This window comes from Xenopus tropicalis, chromosome 3 (genome assembly GCF_000004195.4).
Source record: "Xenopus tropicalis strain Nigerian chromosome 3, UCB_Xtro_10.0, whole genome shotgun sequence".
Taxonomy (NCBI): domain Eukaryota; kingdom Metazoa; phylum Chordata; class Amphibia; order Anura; family Pipidae; genus Xenopus; species Xenopus tropicalis.
Genome location: NC_030679.2, coordinates 90,883,887 through 90,902,333, shown reverse-complemented (window position 1 = coordinate 90,902,333; position 18,447 = coordinate 90,883,887). Strand labels below are relative to the sequence as shown.

Below are 18,447 nucleotides of genomic sequence, written 5' to 3'. Positions count from 1 at the left end.
CTCTGCTCCTCACTACATCTCGTCCCTTGTGTCTCCGTATGTTCCCAGCCGACTCCTTCGTTCCTTGCAGAGCAATCGTTTGGTTGCGCCCCCCACTACTACTGCGGTTTCCCGCCTTAAACCTTTCTGCCTTGCTGCCCCTTAAATTTGGAATGCCCTGATTTCCTCCGGAGAGAATCCTCCCCCAGTCTTTTTAAAACTAAGGTTAAAGACTACCTTTTGGAGCACTCACCCAGCACCTGATCTGGGAACTGGCACTTATATTGTAGTGTCACCCACTGTGACCTACAGCACTTATATTTGCCTATTTGTGTCTGTTAGTTACCCCTCCCATATAGATTGTAAGCTCTAAGGGGCAGGGACCTCCTTCCTCTTGTGTCCTCAACTCTTAACTTATTGCTGCTGTATTTATCTGTATTTATTGTTATACTTTGTATTTATCTATTATCTTATTAACACCCTGTTTGTATTAATGTATTCTACTGTACAGCGCTGCGTACATAAGTAGTGCTTTATAAATAAAAATATACATACATACATACATACATACATTCCTGAAAGCTGGTTTGAAAGCACAGATAGTACTCCTTGAGTTAACTTTATAAAGCCAATAGTAGAGAAAGCACTGACAAGCATGTTACCCCTATACATGCAACCAAACACCAAAGCATGTAATCTCTCTATATATATATTAACATAAATGCTATTTTCTACACTTTTTTTTAAGAAAAAAATGGAACATACATAATGCTAATAAAAAGATGATGTGGAGCTTTAGTGGAAAAGCATTCAGACACCTCAATGGCTTCTGCTCTCTTCCAGGAATGGGTAATGCACTGGAAACTGGTTTATCCTAACCATTTTTGTGTGCAGATTTGTTTGTTACCCATGATCTATGCTGAGTAATTGGGGTCCTTGTTGACCCCAAGGGGTGCAAGGGTACACCCCTTAGTGCTCATTGTTAGAGCACCTGAGTGCCCCCACCCCATGCACTGCGCTCTGAACTGAGCATCAAATGAAAAATATTGTACTCAGTGACATGTGGAGCATCAGGTGGTGTAGCTAGCTCTATCAAGGACAGGGCCCTGAAGTATGCTTTACTAGGCCAGTAGCAGGGGGGAGCCCCTTCACTAATACAGCACTTACTTATATGCACACACCGAGATGCAGCATGCAAAAATGGCAAATTGCATTTTTTTTTTTTGCCTGCTATGCCCAGGTTTGCCTTTTTGTATAATACAAATAAACCGCTTGGGAAGGCACCACCTTATGACAGAAACCCTTTCTGAATTAAAGGCCTGTTAATTAAGGGTTCACGATGTTGTAAGATCATAGCAGATCTTTAGATTTAAGGCCAGGATCTGGTAATACTAATGGCAACAGGCAGTTCCCATTCAAATCAGTGGGAGGCGGCAGGATATGTTTTGGGGACTTTAACATCAACTTAAATATGCTGGTGGAGAATACACCCAAATGCCATGACTTTTATGTTGGCTTAGCATCTTAGCAAAGCAGGCCAGTTGCAGTATTTATGAAATGTAAAGCTAGTTGCACAGTTACAAAAAGATCAGTCATTTGTACTATTCTAGAAAAAAAATTAATCTTGTTTTTTTCAAGGGACTGTACATACTGGGTTTGATCTGAGCAGATCAGGGACTTGGGCAAATGTTCCAGAGTTTTAAAAATAGGAATATTGAGTTATATGAAAAAATCTTGTCTGGCAGTTGCAGAGAGGGTTAATTATAAATTTAGTATAACTAAAATAAAATAATGCCTTTGTTTCCATTTTGTCTCTAGCTCTCGTTTATCTATTGTCTGCTCTAGAGGTTGCTATGGATTATTATCCTTTCTTTGCCTGTCTATCAACTGGCAACAGAATTCTTGGTTCATCTCTAGGATTCTGCTACGCTGTCTGCTGGTAAGGAAGAACATGAAAATTTGTTTAAATGAGAAAAATGTGCTTTGCATGGTTTATCTTGCTGTATAAAACAATAGTGCTGCCTTATCTGCAGGGTATTTTTTAAAAAGCTATTCATATGGTGCTGCACATCAATATATAATTTTTGAAATGCATAATGATATTCATGAACAGAGGTCACTGATTCATTAGAGTGTTTGAATGCATTTACCTAAAGGGAAATTGTGGCTGCTCCTCTTCCTGCAAATAAAAATAAATATGAAGAAAAATAAGGATTTCTCTTTTTCAATTAGCAGTTGCAAAATGTTTTATGTAGTTGTATGGTAATTTGGCATTCGGAATGCTTGGGACCAGGGGTTTCTGGATAAGGGATCTTTTACTGATTTGGGTCACCATGCCTTATGTCGACTAAAACATATAAACAATAAATAAACCCACTGATATGGATTCATGCAGTTTACCATCAAATACAAGGTACTGTTTCATTATTACAGAGAGATAATAAATAACCTTTAAAAAATGATTTGCTTAAAATAAAGTCTATGGCAGATAGCCTTTCCATAATTCAGAGCTTTCTGGATATAAAATTTACATATAAGGGATCCTATACCTGAAAAACGGTATCAATGAAATCACCTTAAAGGAAAAATAAAGTCAAAGTCACTTGGGGGTGCCAAAATGTTAGGCACCCCCAAGTGACTTTGACCGCCTACCTTTTACCCCGGGCTGGTGCCCCTGTGAGGAAGGAACAGCACCAGCCCGGGGTAGCTGCCGGCGCTTCCTTGCTGCTGATTCGCTGCGCGCGCATGCGCAGTAGAGTGAAAAGCCGAACTTAAATGTTAAAGTCGGCTTTTCACTCTACTGCGCATGCGCCCACCGGAAAAGGAAGCGAGGAAGACGGAAGCGCTGCGCTCCAGGTGCCCCGGGCTGGTGCTGTTTTCTCCTAACAGGGGCACCAGCCCGGGGTACGAGGTAAGCGGTTAAAGTCACTTGGGGGTGCCTAACATTTTGGCACCCCCAAGTGACTTTGACTTTCGTTTCCCTTTAAGGACATTTTTCTGAAAAATGGAAAAAATATATAGAGTTCATCATAACTCTGTACATAGCTCAACAGGAAATGGTTAGTTGGCCAGGCAATTTTATGCTGGTATGTTTTATGGACATGTAAGCAGTTACGTTGTTTTATTCACTTTAACGTGTTCAGGGAAAGCATTTGACCAACTGAACTTAAAAGGGCCTAGCACCTACAGGGAGCACCACACTAGGGTTGCCAGGAGTACCTGTGTCCACTTCAGTTGAACTACTCATATTAGATGTTACTAAGCAAGTTTAATATCTCATATACTGTCAGTTTTAGATGAGCACTGCATTGGTTATTTAGCTGCTGCTCACTAAAATACAGGAGCGTTGCTGAGGCCATTGCTTTATAGCAACCATAGCATAAGCAATAACTTGCTTTAGTCTAGTGTGCCGACACTGATGGGCAAGCTGTCTTTCTAAAGGTGGCCACGCACTGTGTACTAAATTAACTGTGTCTTTGTGTCTCTGCCAATTAAATGCTGCACTGTCTACAAGCTAGGTCCTGACTCATGTGGTACACACAGGGCCTTCATTAGTAATTGTGGGGCCCCATGCTACAAAGTTTGCAGGATTCTCCTCCAAGGGGAGTCCAAATATTAGCCCACTGAATAGGCAATAAACCTACTCTTCCTACACATCTGTCATAACTGACAAATACTGCTTGTGTATTCTACACAGCGTAGGAAGAGGAGGTGAAAAGCGTAATTTGGGACTTCCAAAAAATCTTTACAATAGATGAGGGGAGAACTGTATATAGAGAAACTACTTGGGGGGCTGACTGCTGATTTCCTACAAACTGATTGAAAGCTTGCCATATTTTATCAGTTATCTTGGACCTTTATGTTGTTCTTCAGGTTTTGTGTGCAGTTGGCTGATATGTTTGAATGCCAGAAGATAACTCATGTGAGTAGTAACATATGGTTAGGTATAAAATACTTTATTGTTTCTAAAAAAGTAAATAAACCTGCTTCCTTCCAGGATTCTGCATTGTGGGAGGAAGGCTTTAAAGATTTTGGGTTGTGTCAGAGTGGATTTTCAAAGAAAAGTATAAATTTAGGTATTGTACAGTGCAAAAAAGAACCCAACACTGCTAAGGACTAGTTAGCGGCTAATTTCCCAACTAAGGGAAAAAATACACACTAAGGGGCACATTTATCAAAGTACGATTGAGTCCCAATACAAAAAATTCTAGTTTTTTAATTGTTCGTATTTTTTGTGACTTTTCTGTTAATTTGCGCAACCTTTTTCATACTTTGCGACAGTTTATGCGACAAAATCGTATTTGTCGCAATGAGTACAAAGGTTTCGGATTCATTAAAGCTTCATTATGCTGACTTTCATTGGGCCAGGTTGGAGCTGCAGAGTGCCATTGAGTCCTATGGGAGGCTTCCAAAAACATGCACTGAAGGATCAAAGTCAGAAAGGTTTTCCTGCCATTTACAATCGTTTGTATACAAAATATTTGTGACTTTCGGAACGCCATTACGATATTATCGTGACTTTTACTATTTTTTTGTAAACATTTTTGTGACATTTCCGATCATCAGAAATTATTGTATTTAATCCAAATTTATGTTGGTTTTTCAAAAATGTATTAATGAAACCTTATTTGAAAAAAGTGGCTGGCCAGCCTACTAATCACAATAATTTTTTATTAAAAATACCACGTATATATTGTTCCTTGATATAATAATTGCTATATTTATATATGTGGTGTTTTCATTATAGTATTGTGATTAGTAGGCTGGTCAGCCACTTTTTTTTTTTTTTTTTTTAATAAGGTCTCCGTAATAAAATATTGAGAACCCATCATATATGGTTTGATTTTCAGAGAATGTTTGAATATTTAGAAGAAGGGCAGTGTATGACGTTATTATTGGCACTGGAGAAATTAGCCTAGTGAATAGATGTAAATTTTCACCAAGGCAAAGAGAATTTTTGCCACTACAAATATAATTCACCATAGTTTATCATACCAGTTTTTTTTAAGTAAACTGTACAGTAAATGTTGTAGCAAATTATCGTTCTTGGTGAATATAAGCTGAAATTCAACATTCATCCCCAGATTTTCTAGAATGAAATAAGTAGAGTAAGCAAAAATTAGACGTGTTGGAATGTCTAGGAGGAATGAGTTATTTACTGGGGTGGGGGGTGATCTTAAAGCAGGAGAAGGTAGAATAGATTCATGGTTTTGACTAAAAGCAAGCTATTGGTGACTTGGCACTCTGCATAGCATCAGGTATAGTGTTTATGAGAAAATTATTTATAAGGCAATTAATGACAAGTTTTCAAACATGTTGAAGATGAGAGGAAAAATTGATTTTAGAGGTGATAAAGAATAAATTCTGCGTGTACAGATTGATCAGAAGCCAAACAGGAAGAAAGAGCTGTATTAATAAAGTTCCCATAATGCCTCACTCCTGCACCGAGACCAAGTGTACATGCTCAGTTTGTAAGACTAGGGGGCAGATTTACCAAAGCATGAATTCGAATCCCGAATGGCAAAAATTCGGATTGGAAACGAAAATATCGCGACTTTTTCGTCGCCGTCACAACTTTTTCGTATTTTTCGCGACTTTTCCGTCACCGTTGCGAATTTATCGTATTTAGCACGACTTTTTCATCGCCGTTGTGACTTTATTGCATTGAACGATTGTAAACGGTGAAAAAACTTTCCGACTTTGCATGATTTTTGAAGCCTCACAGAGGAATAAATGGCACTCTGCAGCTCCAACCTGGCCCAAGGAAAGTCACCGTACCGAAGCTTGAATGAATCTGAAACTTTTGTACTCGGCGCGACAATACGAATTTTGTCGCAAAGTACGGAAAAGCTGCAACGGCGGTGAAAAATTCACGCAAGATACGAAAAACGATTGTCGCAAAAAACCCACACATTACGAAAAAAACGCATTTGGACGCATTCGAAGCGTTCGTGCCTTAGTAAATCTTCCCCTATGAGTCAGCTTCCTGCTGATTGGCTCAGATCCACATTCCTTGGGGAGGGGAGCAGGAGAGGGGAGAGAGCTGCGTGTCTCTGGCACATGAATTACAGACACAGACAGAGAACTCAGTGCAGCGTTTCTGTGAGTGCTTATGGCTGTATATACATAGACCTTTCTGATAAAGCTTACTTAGTTTTTACCTTTCCTTCTCCTTTAAGGAAGAACAAAAGGTTATTTTTACTTGTGTACATGAACATGTCTAAGTCTCGTATACCTTTTTTCTAGGCTTCAGTCATCCTTCTCCTCACTCCTGTCCCATCTCTAGTTTGCTGTCTGTTTCTAATAGGAAGATTTTTGCATATCTTGGTGGAAACAATTTTGGCTCTTCGCAGACCTGAAGAGAAACAGGTGGACATCTTCATTAATAAACACACACACACACACACTGAACTCAGAATGTAGGCATATATGCTGCAGAAGCCAATATTTATTAAATGGTATTTAATGTATTATTCAAATAATACTAAAGCCAGAGTCACCGTTTGTAAATAACTACATAAACATCCCTACCCCTTCTTTGCTAGAATTGTGTCTGGAAATAACTTTGGAGACATGAGATTTGGGTTAGATTTAATGCTATATCTCTAATTACTGCGCTATAAAAATAAATTTCACTGTATTAAGATGCAAATTTTATGAGATTTAAGAATTTAAAAATTGAATGCATAAATTCTGCCAGCTCTGCTATTGTTAAATATTTTCAGATACAGGAACTGGGGAATGTGCTAAGAAAAATGTAAGTAATGGGGGATAGGGATTACTTTAATGTGATACCTATTGTTTCCCCAAGGATATTACTGTATATACTCGAGTATAAGCCGATCCGAATATAAGCCGAGGTACCTAATTTTACCTAAGAAAACTGGAAAAACTTATTGACTCGAGTATAAGCCTAGGGTGGGAAATACAGCAGCAACTGCTAAGTTTCAATAATCAAAATAAATACCAATAAAATGACAGCTCCCCTCAGTGTCCTCCCCTACATCCTCCAGCTCCCCTCAGTGTCCTCCCCAACATACTCCAGCTCCCCCCAGCATCCTCCCCAACATACTCCAGCTCCCCCCAGCATTCTCCCCAACATCATCCAGCTCCCCCCAACATCCTCCAGCCCCCCCCCAGCGTTCTCCAGCTCCCCCCACCCAGCGTCCTCCACAACATCCTCCAGCTCCCCTCAACGTCCCCCAGCATTCTCCCCAACATCCTCCAGCTCTCCCCACCAAGCTTCCTCTCCAACATCCTCCAGGTCCCCTCCGTGTCCTCCCCAACATCCTCCAGCCTCCCCCCCTCAGTGTCCTCCAGCTCCCCCCACTCAGCATCCTCCCCAACATCCTCCAGCTCCCCTCAGCATCCTCCCCAACATCATCCAGCTCCCCCCAGCGTTCTCCCCAACACCCCCCAGCGTTCTCCCTAACATCCCCCAGCGTTCTCCCTAACATCCCCCAGCGTTCTCCCCAACATCCCCCAGCGTTCTCCCCAACATCCCCCAGCGTTCTCCCCAACATCCCCCAGTGTTCTCCCCAACATCCCCCAGCTTTCCCCCCAGCGTTCTCCCCAACATCCCCCAGCTCCCCGCAACATCCCCCCCCCACCCCTTCCACTCGTATGCCTGTCTCCCTCCCTGCTTGCCTGCTGCGTCTGGCTGCTGCTTCCGCCTGCGTCTCTCGTCTCTTCCTAGGTCCCACTTTTTGCAGCTGCAGATCTTTTATTAGGTTGCGCCCCGTGCGTGCTGATGTCACGGGCAACCAATAAAATTACCCACTGACCACCAATGAGCCAAGGGCCTGTAACTCTTTAAAGGGGGCCTGTGCTTAAAAACTGTATCACGGCTGGGCCCCCTTTAAATCCACGATCGTTTGGGCCTGGGACAACTGCTGGCAAGGGCTTTTACAAGTGAGATCTCTCCTGCTTTTATTTAATCCGACTCGAGTATAAGCAGAGGGTGAATTTTTCAGCACATTTTTGGTGCTGAAAAACTCTGCTTATACTCGAGTATATACGGGTAACTGATTTAAGTTTAAAGTGGTTGTTCACCTGCCAAACATTTTTTTGTCAGTTCAGCTGGTGTAAGATGGTACACCAGAAATAAAAACTGTATTTATGGTATACTATCTGAAACTACCTCAACTGTGAGTGTGTAGGATGTTTTACTTTAGGGGTAGTAGCACACTGGAAGGTTTGTCGCCTGCGGTGGGAAAGCACACACAGCACTTCCAAATTCGACTAAAACTTCTTGCACAGGAAACTTCAGGCGACTTTGGAAAATGAAGAATCACTTATGCTATTCCGCCAGCGATTCATATTATTGCCGGTGGGAAGGCATTTCATTTCAGGTAGATTAGTTGCCTGTGGTAGCCAAGATTTAACCATGGGTGACTAATCTCCTTGTATGGCACTTCCCTAAAACACGTCAAAACTACTAGCATTTTTAAACTGCAAGTCAAGACACAAGAACTGATGGCAATTCATTAGCTGGTGGATACATACTGTAGTTCAGATTTGAATTTGTTTTGATATATCTGTTAAATATCAATGTAATTAGCTGTATGACATAAAGTGGCTTGTGCATTCTTAAGTTTTGACTTAAATGCAGGAACAAGAGGAACCATTGCTGCCCAAACATCTGACATACTACTTGAAATACCTCCTGAAAGGCTTCCCTGAAATGTAAGTTCCTGACTGATTTACAGAAGGGAGGGATCTAATGCAGTAATTCATTTAACATTTAGGTTATGTGCTTCTAAGTTATATGCCTCTAGTTTATTTGCCTTTACAGGTAAGGAAACAAAAAAAAAGAATGATACAATCACTTTTTAATATTTCCAATAAATAAATACATGAATAAATGAAATAAAGACCATTCAAGATGATGAGATGGTGCAATGCAATCCATATCTATGAATTGCAATGCTTGCAAGTTAGGGCACATAAACACTATATGGCAGCAAGTATCCATCTCATTCCAATTAGTCCTCACTTTGCTGCTATAACACCCTCTTCCTCGAAGCCTTTTTGGTTATGGATCATTTCTGGTGGTATTGCTTCTATTTACACTATTAATGTGGCTGGAGTTCCTGCATGGCAGATGGGGAGATTTGTCACCCGCAGTTAAATCTGCGATCTTCTGTAGCACAATGTTATGGCTGCCACGATTAAAACCTAGCATTTGTGGCGATCTAGCTTAATTGTAGGAAATTGCCTCCCTTTGCATTTTCCTGTGATTAAGCCAAGTCACAGTGAATGCAAAGTTTTGCTTGCAATGATTGTAATGTTGTGCTTTGGAAAATCTTTTGTAACTTTGGGTGACAAATCTCTTTGAGGAAGATTTTGAAGCTACAGTTTGAAAACGATTCTTTCCTAATCAGTCAGTTATAGGCTCTCCTTTTTGACTGGCTGTCACCATCTGTTCCCCACTTTGTTTATAGATAGTGCGTCACTTTCATGGTAGCTACAGATAGAAAATTTATTGGACCCAGTCTTGCACAAATTAAGATTAAACTTGGGAACCTATATTCCCAAGATTGTGTGTTAATTTGTTGTGCCCTAAAATCAAAGCTTAGTGGTAGATTTATTAACATTCTGACATATGCTTTTTAAATCATGAAAAATTCACGATTTACATTTTAGCCAAAAAACCCACAAATCATGAAAAAAAACTTTAGTAAATGTGCCCCACTTCAACTGAACTAGAGAAAAAAAACTCATGTATCTAGCTATGCAAGTTAAGCTAGATTTTTGCTAACGTATAGGAGAACCTGAATAAAATACCTTTTTAAATAAGGGACATAGATTGAGAACCTAAAAAATGTTCACTTGCCTGAAAAATGACCAGAGGCAATTTACCATACCTCCTGAGGTAGGGCAGTCAAAAGAGCTTCATTCCCCTTTGGTTGCACCTCACTATTTTAGGCAGGGTATTGTCCACTCAAATGAATAGTACTAAGGAAACACAGTATGCACAGAATATATACCCCCTTCCTGCTGTTGCCTGCCCCACAGCTTGCTCACCTCCTGATAAACTAACATTAGTCACAAAAATATTTGTATTTAGCAAGCATGTGTTTTTGAAATGTGTTAAAAGTGTATGAGTAATTTCCTTCTGTTTCTTTACATAGAGATACAAAGAGATTTTGGCTCAAACAGAAGATTTATACATTTGACCCATGTTTTAAGTTTCCAACTAGGATTATTGTGACAGCTGTGCTCTGCCTCATTTGTTTGTACAATGTAAGCTTTGTAGAACATTATCCCTAATTACCTGTCTCACTATGTTCTTTATTTTGTACATTGTATTCACAACACACAAAGAGGTGCTATATGCAGCGATTACTCATTTGCCCGTCAGCTTGCAATTTAAATTGTGTTTGTTTTGGATTTACAGTGAAGATATGGCAACCCTCAATATGTTGCACATTATTTAGTAGAGATTCTCAACGCAGGTATGGTATGTTTACCAGATCTTCAAAGTGAAATCTGGAGAGACCTATAAAAGTTTGGGGCAAGACGCAAACAAACAAATTCGCATTTAGGCAACACCTACATGACCACAATGTTTAATAGAAAAATATGTTAGGCTGATGTCAACACTGCTGTCACATTGCTTCTGCTATCACACTGCTGTTGCCGCGCAAATGCAAAAGCAGCTCCCCTAAAATAGAAGTGTGGTACAGGTAAGCCATAAATTAAGAACTTTTTTTTTTTTTTTTTTTTAACCAATAACTGCATGCTGGGATGTTGTACTGGGACATATAACCCAAAGACCAAGGTTCTAGCATTTATCGAAAATGCTTAGGAACTGAAGTTTTAAAGATAAGGGTTTATAAAATAATTTAATCTCAATACTCTAGGTCTACTTGATCCCACTTAATATATAATTAATCCTTATTAGAGGCAAAACAAGCCTATTGGGTTTATTTAACTTTTTAATGGTTTTTTAGTATGCTTACGGTACAAAGGTCCAAATTACAGATGGACCCCTTATCCAGAAAACACCAGGTCCCAAATATTCTGGATAACGTGTCCCATACCTGTACAAGCTTCTGTTTTATTATTATAGAGAATTTTTTTTTTTAATGATATGCTTAAAATGGACTCTGGGAGATGACTTACCAATAATTCAGAGCATTCTTGATAATGGGTTTTTAGATAATGGATCCCATACCTGTATTTCATGACATTCCAGCAGACTCTAAGGAAATATGACACTAATCAGACAAATGAATCATTCTAACCAAGAATTAGAATATTGCCCTACTGATATTTACTTTTCAGCTTCATAGGGTATTTAGAATACAAACATGTAATCACTGGTAGTTACCAATTTACCATTCTGTCTTCAGTTTTTTTTAGTAGATTTGTTTGTTTCACCAAAAGCCGTGAAGGGTCTGGAACATATGGCGCTCATAACAGTAAACCTTTCCTATGCAAACCAGACAATATGGGTCTTACATTTGCTGAAAGGTCAGTTTATCTGTGGATTGTTTTTTTTGCAATATTTGTTGTTGTGCTTTGAATATTAAACGGAGAGTACATTTTGTGCAATGATACAATTATGTTAATTAAAAATTGTCCATAATTGTAAAGTTATTTATAGATTTAATTGCTGCTGAATGCATTACCTGTTTATTTCACTGCTGCTGCTGACTACTGATACAATTGAAAGGAAGTATCAGTAGTAAATGTGCGAGTGGGAAAAAGCAAATTGCATTTAAATGAAAATAATTAAGAATCAGCAGTAATTTATTCTGAGTTATTTCCTAACAGAAGACTTTATCTGTATTTTTCCAGATAGCTGGTTTTATGCAACCTTCCCAGCTGCCTTTACAAGTGTTGTTTACATCTTGCACTTACTATCCTGCTACAGGTAACACTGTCACATTCATCTACTGAGAAAGACACAGTCAATGGCCACTGCGTAAATAACTCTTTCTAGATTAAAGCAAGGATTGTTTTCTGAACTGGATGTGAATAAATTAGGGCACCGAATTCACTTTTTTGGGGATTTGACCAAACCCCCAAATCCTTTGTGAAAGATTCGCCTGAATACCGAATCTGAATCCTAATTTGTATATGCAAATGTAGGAATAGAAAATGGAAAAAGAACTGCGTGTTGTGAAAAATTTCAACTTCAGAAAAGCCAGGTCCAAGGATTCGGGGGAATCTGAATCCTGACGAAAAAGGCAGAATCTTAGCCGAATCCCGAACTGAATTTTGTATTTTTGCATCCCTAGAATAAATACTTTTGTAACTACTTTTACACAGTGTTTCTCAGAGGATGATCCAAATTAAGTTGGGTAATTAAATTTTTGTATTCTTGAACCACTTATGCACATGAGTTTTAATAATTGTATGGGAATGTTTTATTTTATATATGAGGATGATGCTGGTCTATCCTAAACAGCACGAGGACCCATTTTGGAACCTTATTAATAGGTTTAGAACTCCTGTCTTAACTAAATATTAGATACTGTAACTTTCTGTATTATTCTAGGAAACAAATGATAAAACTTTATAAAGGCACCTCAGATGTTTCATCTCGCAGTAAACCTCCAGTCATTCTGGTGAGAGACTTTTCCATAAGTAACATGATGTATGAGACTGCTGATTTGTTTTAGAATACAGTACAGGAAGGATCATTTTTACATAATCTGCCATGTTGATAATTATTGGTTGGAGTTTATCCTCTGCTTAATAACTGGGCTGTTCTGCTATTTAAGCCTGCTGGGTTTATGAGATAACACTTTCCACCAGTATGCTCACTCCCCCTGTTACGTGAATCATAGGCTGGTGTCTCTTGTTGATTTTGTGTGCGTATGTGTATGTATTAGATAATCAGAAGTAATAATAAATTGCTATTGTCTTTAAATTCTGCTTATTTATTATACTGCATGTATGTCATTCCAATATTACAGTAATTAAAGACTTTCACTAGTACTTTTTGACCCTTTACAAGAATGCAATCACAAAAACAAAGGTATTTCTTATTGGATCTTAGTATGCAAAAGTATGACATTAGGAGAAAACCATGCCAGCTCCAGGTAGCTGAGAGACAGTGATCCTCTTCTGGCTTCATTCTTCCAAAATCCAGGCGCCAGAGCATACTCAGTAGGGTGAAAATTATGACTTTCTTGTTAAAGTTCAGCTTCTCACTCTACTGCGCATGTGAAAGTGGCGTGAAGACAGAAGTATTTAGCGTGCTCGTAGCTTCCCCAGGTAGGTATAAGGTAAGTGATTACAATCACTGGGGAGTGCCTCCAGAATTGCCCCACGGATGCAGAGGGGCGGGACAGTGCTGGGGGACTTCCTTTGGCCACAAAAAGTGGGCATGTCCAAAAATGTTTCTGCATGAAAAATACTCTAACATGATTTGTTTTGTTTCAGGCAGCAAGCATTCGATATACTGGGAATCAGATTGCTTACTTGCTGTGGGGTAGGTGACTCATGATGATGCATAGCTTGCTAACTTTGTATATCTGGACAGATCATTTTTATTTATTTTTTTAATGTATATAATAATAATAATAATATTACTACAGGTATGGCATCCATTATCCGAAAACACATTATCCAGATAGTTCTGAATTACAGGAAGTTCTGAATTACAGGAAGGACTCTATTATAAACAAATATTTATAAGTTTTAAAAATTATTTCCTTTTTCCCTGTAATAATAAAACCTTGTACTTGGTCCCAACTAAGATATAATTAATCCTTATTGGAGCCAAAACAATCCTGTTGGGTTAACTGATGTTTAAATGATTTTTCAGAAGATTTTTTACGGAGATTCAAATTTAGAGCATTTGGATAAAAAGTTCTGTACCTGTAATATTAATAATCATCATCATCATCACAATACTAACCCAACACCTGTTAAAGTACTATGGGGAAATATATGAACTAAAAACAAAAACAAAATAAATGTTCTGTAATTCAATTACAGAACAATTCAAGGTAGGCTTTGTAAAATTTAATAACAGAGTAATAACTAATGGTAACCAATCTAAATTTAGTTTTCATAAGTCATCACTATAGTTGACAATTGTTTATTGTTTTTGTTAATATCCTGTCTTGATTTTAATTGGTACCCTGAATAAACCTGCATCCCATGGCCCCTTACCTACATATGCTAAAAAAGAGGAGTTAGAGGAGGTATGAAACAAAGCAAAACAAAAAAGTAATACTATCTCTATTCCTTTAATGTATAATGACTACAATGCTGAGGGCTTAACATATATTATATATTTTTTTTATTATCCTATTATGAAAAATTTTTTTCACCTGACTAGTGATGAGCAAATCTCCCATTTCGCCAAATAATTTGCGAAACCAATAAAAATTTGAGAAATGCGGGTACCGCGTGGCTTTTTTGATGCGAGCACGCTTTTTTATGCAACTATAAATTTGTTGTGGGGAAATTTTTACAGAAGCTTAGCGAAACGATGCCAAAATGCAGAATTTCGCTGGGAATCCATGCCTGGTGATAAAATTTGCTCATCACTACACCTGACAGCAAAATAAGGGGTGAGGTAAATAAGCCCTTATGTATTTGTTCTGCTGTAATGGAAATCTGTGCTGCATACAAGAAGAAGCAATAATACTGTATTTTTGTATCTTATTTTAGGTTATTTTCTTCTGCACATTCTGTTCTTTCTAATTAGTCTGATGATCACTTTCTGGTTTATTATCCCAGTACAAGAGGGAAATGGATTGATAATTCTCCAAGGCTTAGGTTATACAGTGTAAGAATGTTCTCTTTTGCTCTTTTTATTATTATTTATTTATTTTTAATATTTAACAATGGTGACTTTTGCTGAATTATTCCCTTTTAAATTGCCTATGAATATTGGGAAAATGAACAGAAAATGTAAAATGCATTAAAATACACAACTGAAAAGTGCTATGATACAGTTTTGGCGAAAACAATATTCTGATTGAGTTTATGTTTCATTCAGTTATTTCCCTTTACAAAGCAAAATTTGGTGTAGGTAACAGATAGCATTTTAGGCATTGTAGCAGAATGACCGCATTGACAGTAGTTTGATTTATGCTAACCTGGAGGAAAGCAAAGGATAATCCTTAGAAAGTATTGTACTCAGCGTACGTAGGCACTAAAGCATGCAACAAGTACCATTAATGGCATCAGTTGCAGAACTGTTGGCAAATTTTACAGGACTTCAATTACGCTTCATTAATGAGCCCTTTAGGAAACTTTCTTGGCGGATCTGCTAGTAGAACTGAACAGATTTCTTTGTAATCCCTTTTGCAACTGCCTGAGTGCAACATGTGATTGCATAATGCAGCCAAAGTTAATCGCTCAGTCTCATTCTAATTTGACCAAACTGAATATTATAGTGTACACTTTAGGAATTAAACTATTCCCACTTATTTTTATGCTTACTTTATTGAAAGTGTCCCAACCCTAAGTAGAAAAATGTTTTATTAAAAGTGACTTTGTTCTTGAATTTCAGTTTTGCATATAATTCTCATTTTTGTGTCTTTAGACTGGGTATTGTGATAATGGTTGGTGTCATTGTGATACAGATTTTGGCATCTCAGTTCTTCTTCCTACAAGATAAAATCAACCCAAAAGACAAAAGCAAACCACTTGCCATCAACAACAGGTATACTTTTATTTCCCCTGTATATCAGCCTACCTTTGTGGCACTGAAACATTGTCTGGATAAAGGTGCCATCGTTTTTTTGGCCTAGCTTTGTGAATAATTGTATTTTTGCATTTTTTGAAATGTAAACTATGCATGATGTAAGGATACACGCCATGCTTATTAGTCACTGACAAAGCTGCAAAAAGTGACCAGAATTAATAGTGCCCATCAATAAATAATTGATGGAATGGAATAATTCACAACCTTTTCAAATATAAACACATCACAGTATTTTAGAAAGCCCTGTGTTTATGGAGGATATATTTGCTTAGGGGATCTGTGCAAGTATTTGTAACTTTAAAGCATGACCTGCTAATAAATCTTGGGGAATAAGCATCACTGGAGAATATTAGTGTACAATAGCTAACATCCCACACTAAAGGCGAAGACAAATGGAGCTACTTAATAGCAACTACTTGTCACAGCTACTAAACCAGTGCTGTGGAGTCGAAGTCGGAGGCAATTTTGGGTACCTGGAGTCGGAGTCGGCAAAAAATGAACCGACTCCGACTCCTACTAAATTTAAATGGGAATAAAAAAAAAAAATAAAGCAAGTTTAAATCTACAATTCACAAACAGTAATAATTAATTACTTCTCTGCTATAAGAATAAAGCCCAATGCACGCAGTGCATAAACGAACACGTTGAGTGACCATGAAGCATGCTTTTCATTGACTGTATGAATGTATAAAATACATTAGCATATTAAAAACTGAGGAGTCGGAGTCGGAAGTATCAGAAACTGAGGTGTCGGAGAATTTATCTACCGACTCCACAGCCCTGTACTAAATGCCAGAAAATACCCAGCCATAGACAATACTGAGAATTGCCTCTTCTAAAACACACATAGAATTGTCTATTTCTGTAGCCGTGACAAGTAGCTGCTACTAGTAGCTCTGTGTGTTCTCACCCAAACTTGATGTGTCAGAACACTGAATGAATTGTTCCATCCTACGTGCTGCTGTTTCCTTTCCTAGGAGAGCCTTTCAGAACTTCAGCTATTTCTTCATGTTTTATTCTGCAATCCTCGGCTTTGGAGCATGCCTAATCCGTATCTTGCTTAATGTATTTCTGGGGAGCTGGTTACTTGCTAGGATCGATCGCCCCCTCTTTCCAAGAGGTTACGAAGGTGCAGATATAGGTAAGTAATGCAAATCTGATTTTTATTCTCATCTCTGAAATTGGGCAGTGGCATAATTTGTCACATATGTAAGCAGCTTGCTGTTTTTATGAAGCCAAGGGAGTAACAAGCACCTTATATAGAAACAGCAAGCTGCTCGAATGAGCAGTGAAACATCATCAGTGATTACTTAGCAAGTCCAGTTGCTCTAGATTTACTTATACGGTACTAGATATACCATGACCTGGATGAATAAAAATCTTCATAGTCATGTTCTTGGTAATTTTAAGCAATAAGAAAACTTATTGGGCACTAGATTTTCAGAAAAGAATATTGTTATTATTATAATATAACTATTAAAATAACCGCCGCCTTTCTGTTCGAAGAGTTTCCATTCACCTTCTAGCTGAGGAGTGTCTTATGGCCCTCTGGCACCTCACAGTGGCCAATTTAAGGATACATGTATAAGCTCTGTTTCCTTTATGACTTTGGCATCAAATCATAGAAATCATTTTACTCTTCCTTTGAAAGCCCCACTAACACTGCACAACTACTAATGGTGTCAAAACTGAAATGCACAATTCTGTATTAAGGGAAATTCCATGGTAATATCATGGGGAGGCACAAACTAATAGCACACAATATGATGTGGGATATCTATCATTTTTTGTGATTTTATTGTTTTTGTAATTCTCAAATCTATTACTTTTTGTTGTATTTATATAATACATTTTTTTTTACTATCGCCCTGGCTTCTTGCCTATTATTATGTTGTTAACCCCCCCCCCCCCCATTTCTGTTTAACTACATAATGCATTCATGCTGCATTAAACTGTCTGTTGTTTACTTCACAGGATACAGCACTTGGATTGGTATGCTCCTGGTTGACTTTCATCATACTAACCCAGTGGCCCTGTCTTTTTGTCATCTACTCTTACATGATTTGTCGACCAGCAAAAAGCAAACAAGCCCAGGTACCATCCTATGTATCTGACCCACTGACCCAGTGGGTGAAAGAAAAATTTACAGTATTGTTTTGACATAAAGGAACATTCAGTATGTGTCAGTTTGTTGGATGATCTGTGCCTCACATATAGCGGCATCAATGTTTCCTCTAAGCTGTGCGCTTGTGCATGCACACACAAATTTTGAGACCGGTGCGCACAAGGAATTTTGCATTGAAACACATCATTTTATACTGTGCATACCAGGTTTTCAAAAATGCACACAAAATAATTTTTTGGCACACACAGCCAAGAAGAAATTAGAGGGAACATTGAGTGGCACCCTTCTAAGCAGAAGTTGTATGTAAGGAGGGCATTGCATATAGTAGAGCGAGAGGTTACAACAAGATGGAGACTACAACACGTCATCGCTGCTGCCTAATACATGGACCATCATCTGTTAAATGTAGTAGCTGGAGTAGTAGTATTTGTATTGTATACTAAAGGGATATAGGTTGAACTGTCTAACTTGATATAAATAATAGGGCCATGCTCCAGGTTTTACCCAATCATACTCAGACACACGCCTACAGGCCAATTGTTCAACTAACGATTGAAGTTAAAGGACATGTAAAGCATACATTTGCCTACAATGTATATCAGTTGGGCACGTCTCCCCCACCCATCATTTGTACTGCATATATCCCCTCCCTTTGTCAGCACCA

The 18,447-nt window shown here is 38.3% G+C and overlaps 1 protein-coding gene and 1 long non-coding RNA gene across 2 annotated transcripts in view; one reads left to right on the top strand and one right to left on the bottom strand.

Annotated features, from left to right (window-relative positions):
* The window catches only part of LOC116409756, a 44,400-nt gene that overhangs the window by 15,433 nt on the left and 10,520 nt on the right, over positions 1-18,447 (bottom strand). Inside the window, exon 2 of the long non-coding RNA XR_004222018.1 lies at positions 6,215-6,334. This is a non-coding gene — a long non-coding RNA (uncharacterized LOC116409756). The remainder of the gene's footprint in view (positions 1-6,214; positions 6,335-18,447) is intronic.
* Positions 1-18,447, top strand: part of LOC108644495 (stimulated by retinoic acid gene 6 protein-like) — a 32,632-nt gene that overhangs the window by 11,520 nt on the left and 2,665 nt on the right. Inside the window, exons 5-17 of the mRNA XM_018092385.2 lie at positions 1,798-1,918; positions 3,853-3,901; positions 6,226-6,348; positions 8,591-8,664; positions 10,113-10,224; positions 11,337-11,457; positions 11,785-11,860; positions 12,488-12,557; positions 13,378-13,426; positions 14,617-14,734; positions 15,497-15,616; positions 16,636-16,799; positions 17,633-17,752. Of these exons, the coding sequence (XP_017947874.2) occupies positions 1,798-1,918; positions 3,853-3,901; positions 6,226-6,348; positions 8,591-8,664; positions 10,113-10,224; positions 11,337-11,457; positions 11,785-11,860; positions 12,488-12,557; positions 13,378-13,426; positions 14,617-14,734; positions 15,497-15,616; positions 16,636-16,799; positions 17,633-17,752 (1,317 nt within the window). The remainder of the gene's footprint in view (positions 1-1,797; positions 1,919-3,852; positions 3,902-6,225; positions 6,349-8,590; positions 8,665-10,112; positions 10,225-11,336; positions 11,458-11,784; positions 11,861-12,487; positions 12,558-13,377; positions 13,427-14,616; positions 14,735-15,496; positions 15,617-16,635; positions 16,800-17,632; positions 17,753-18,447) is intronic.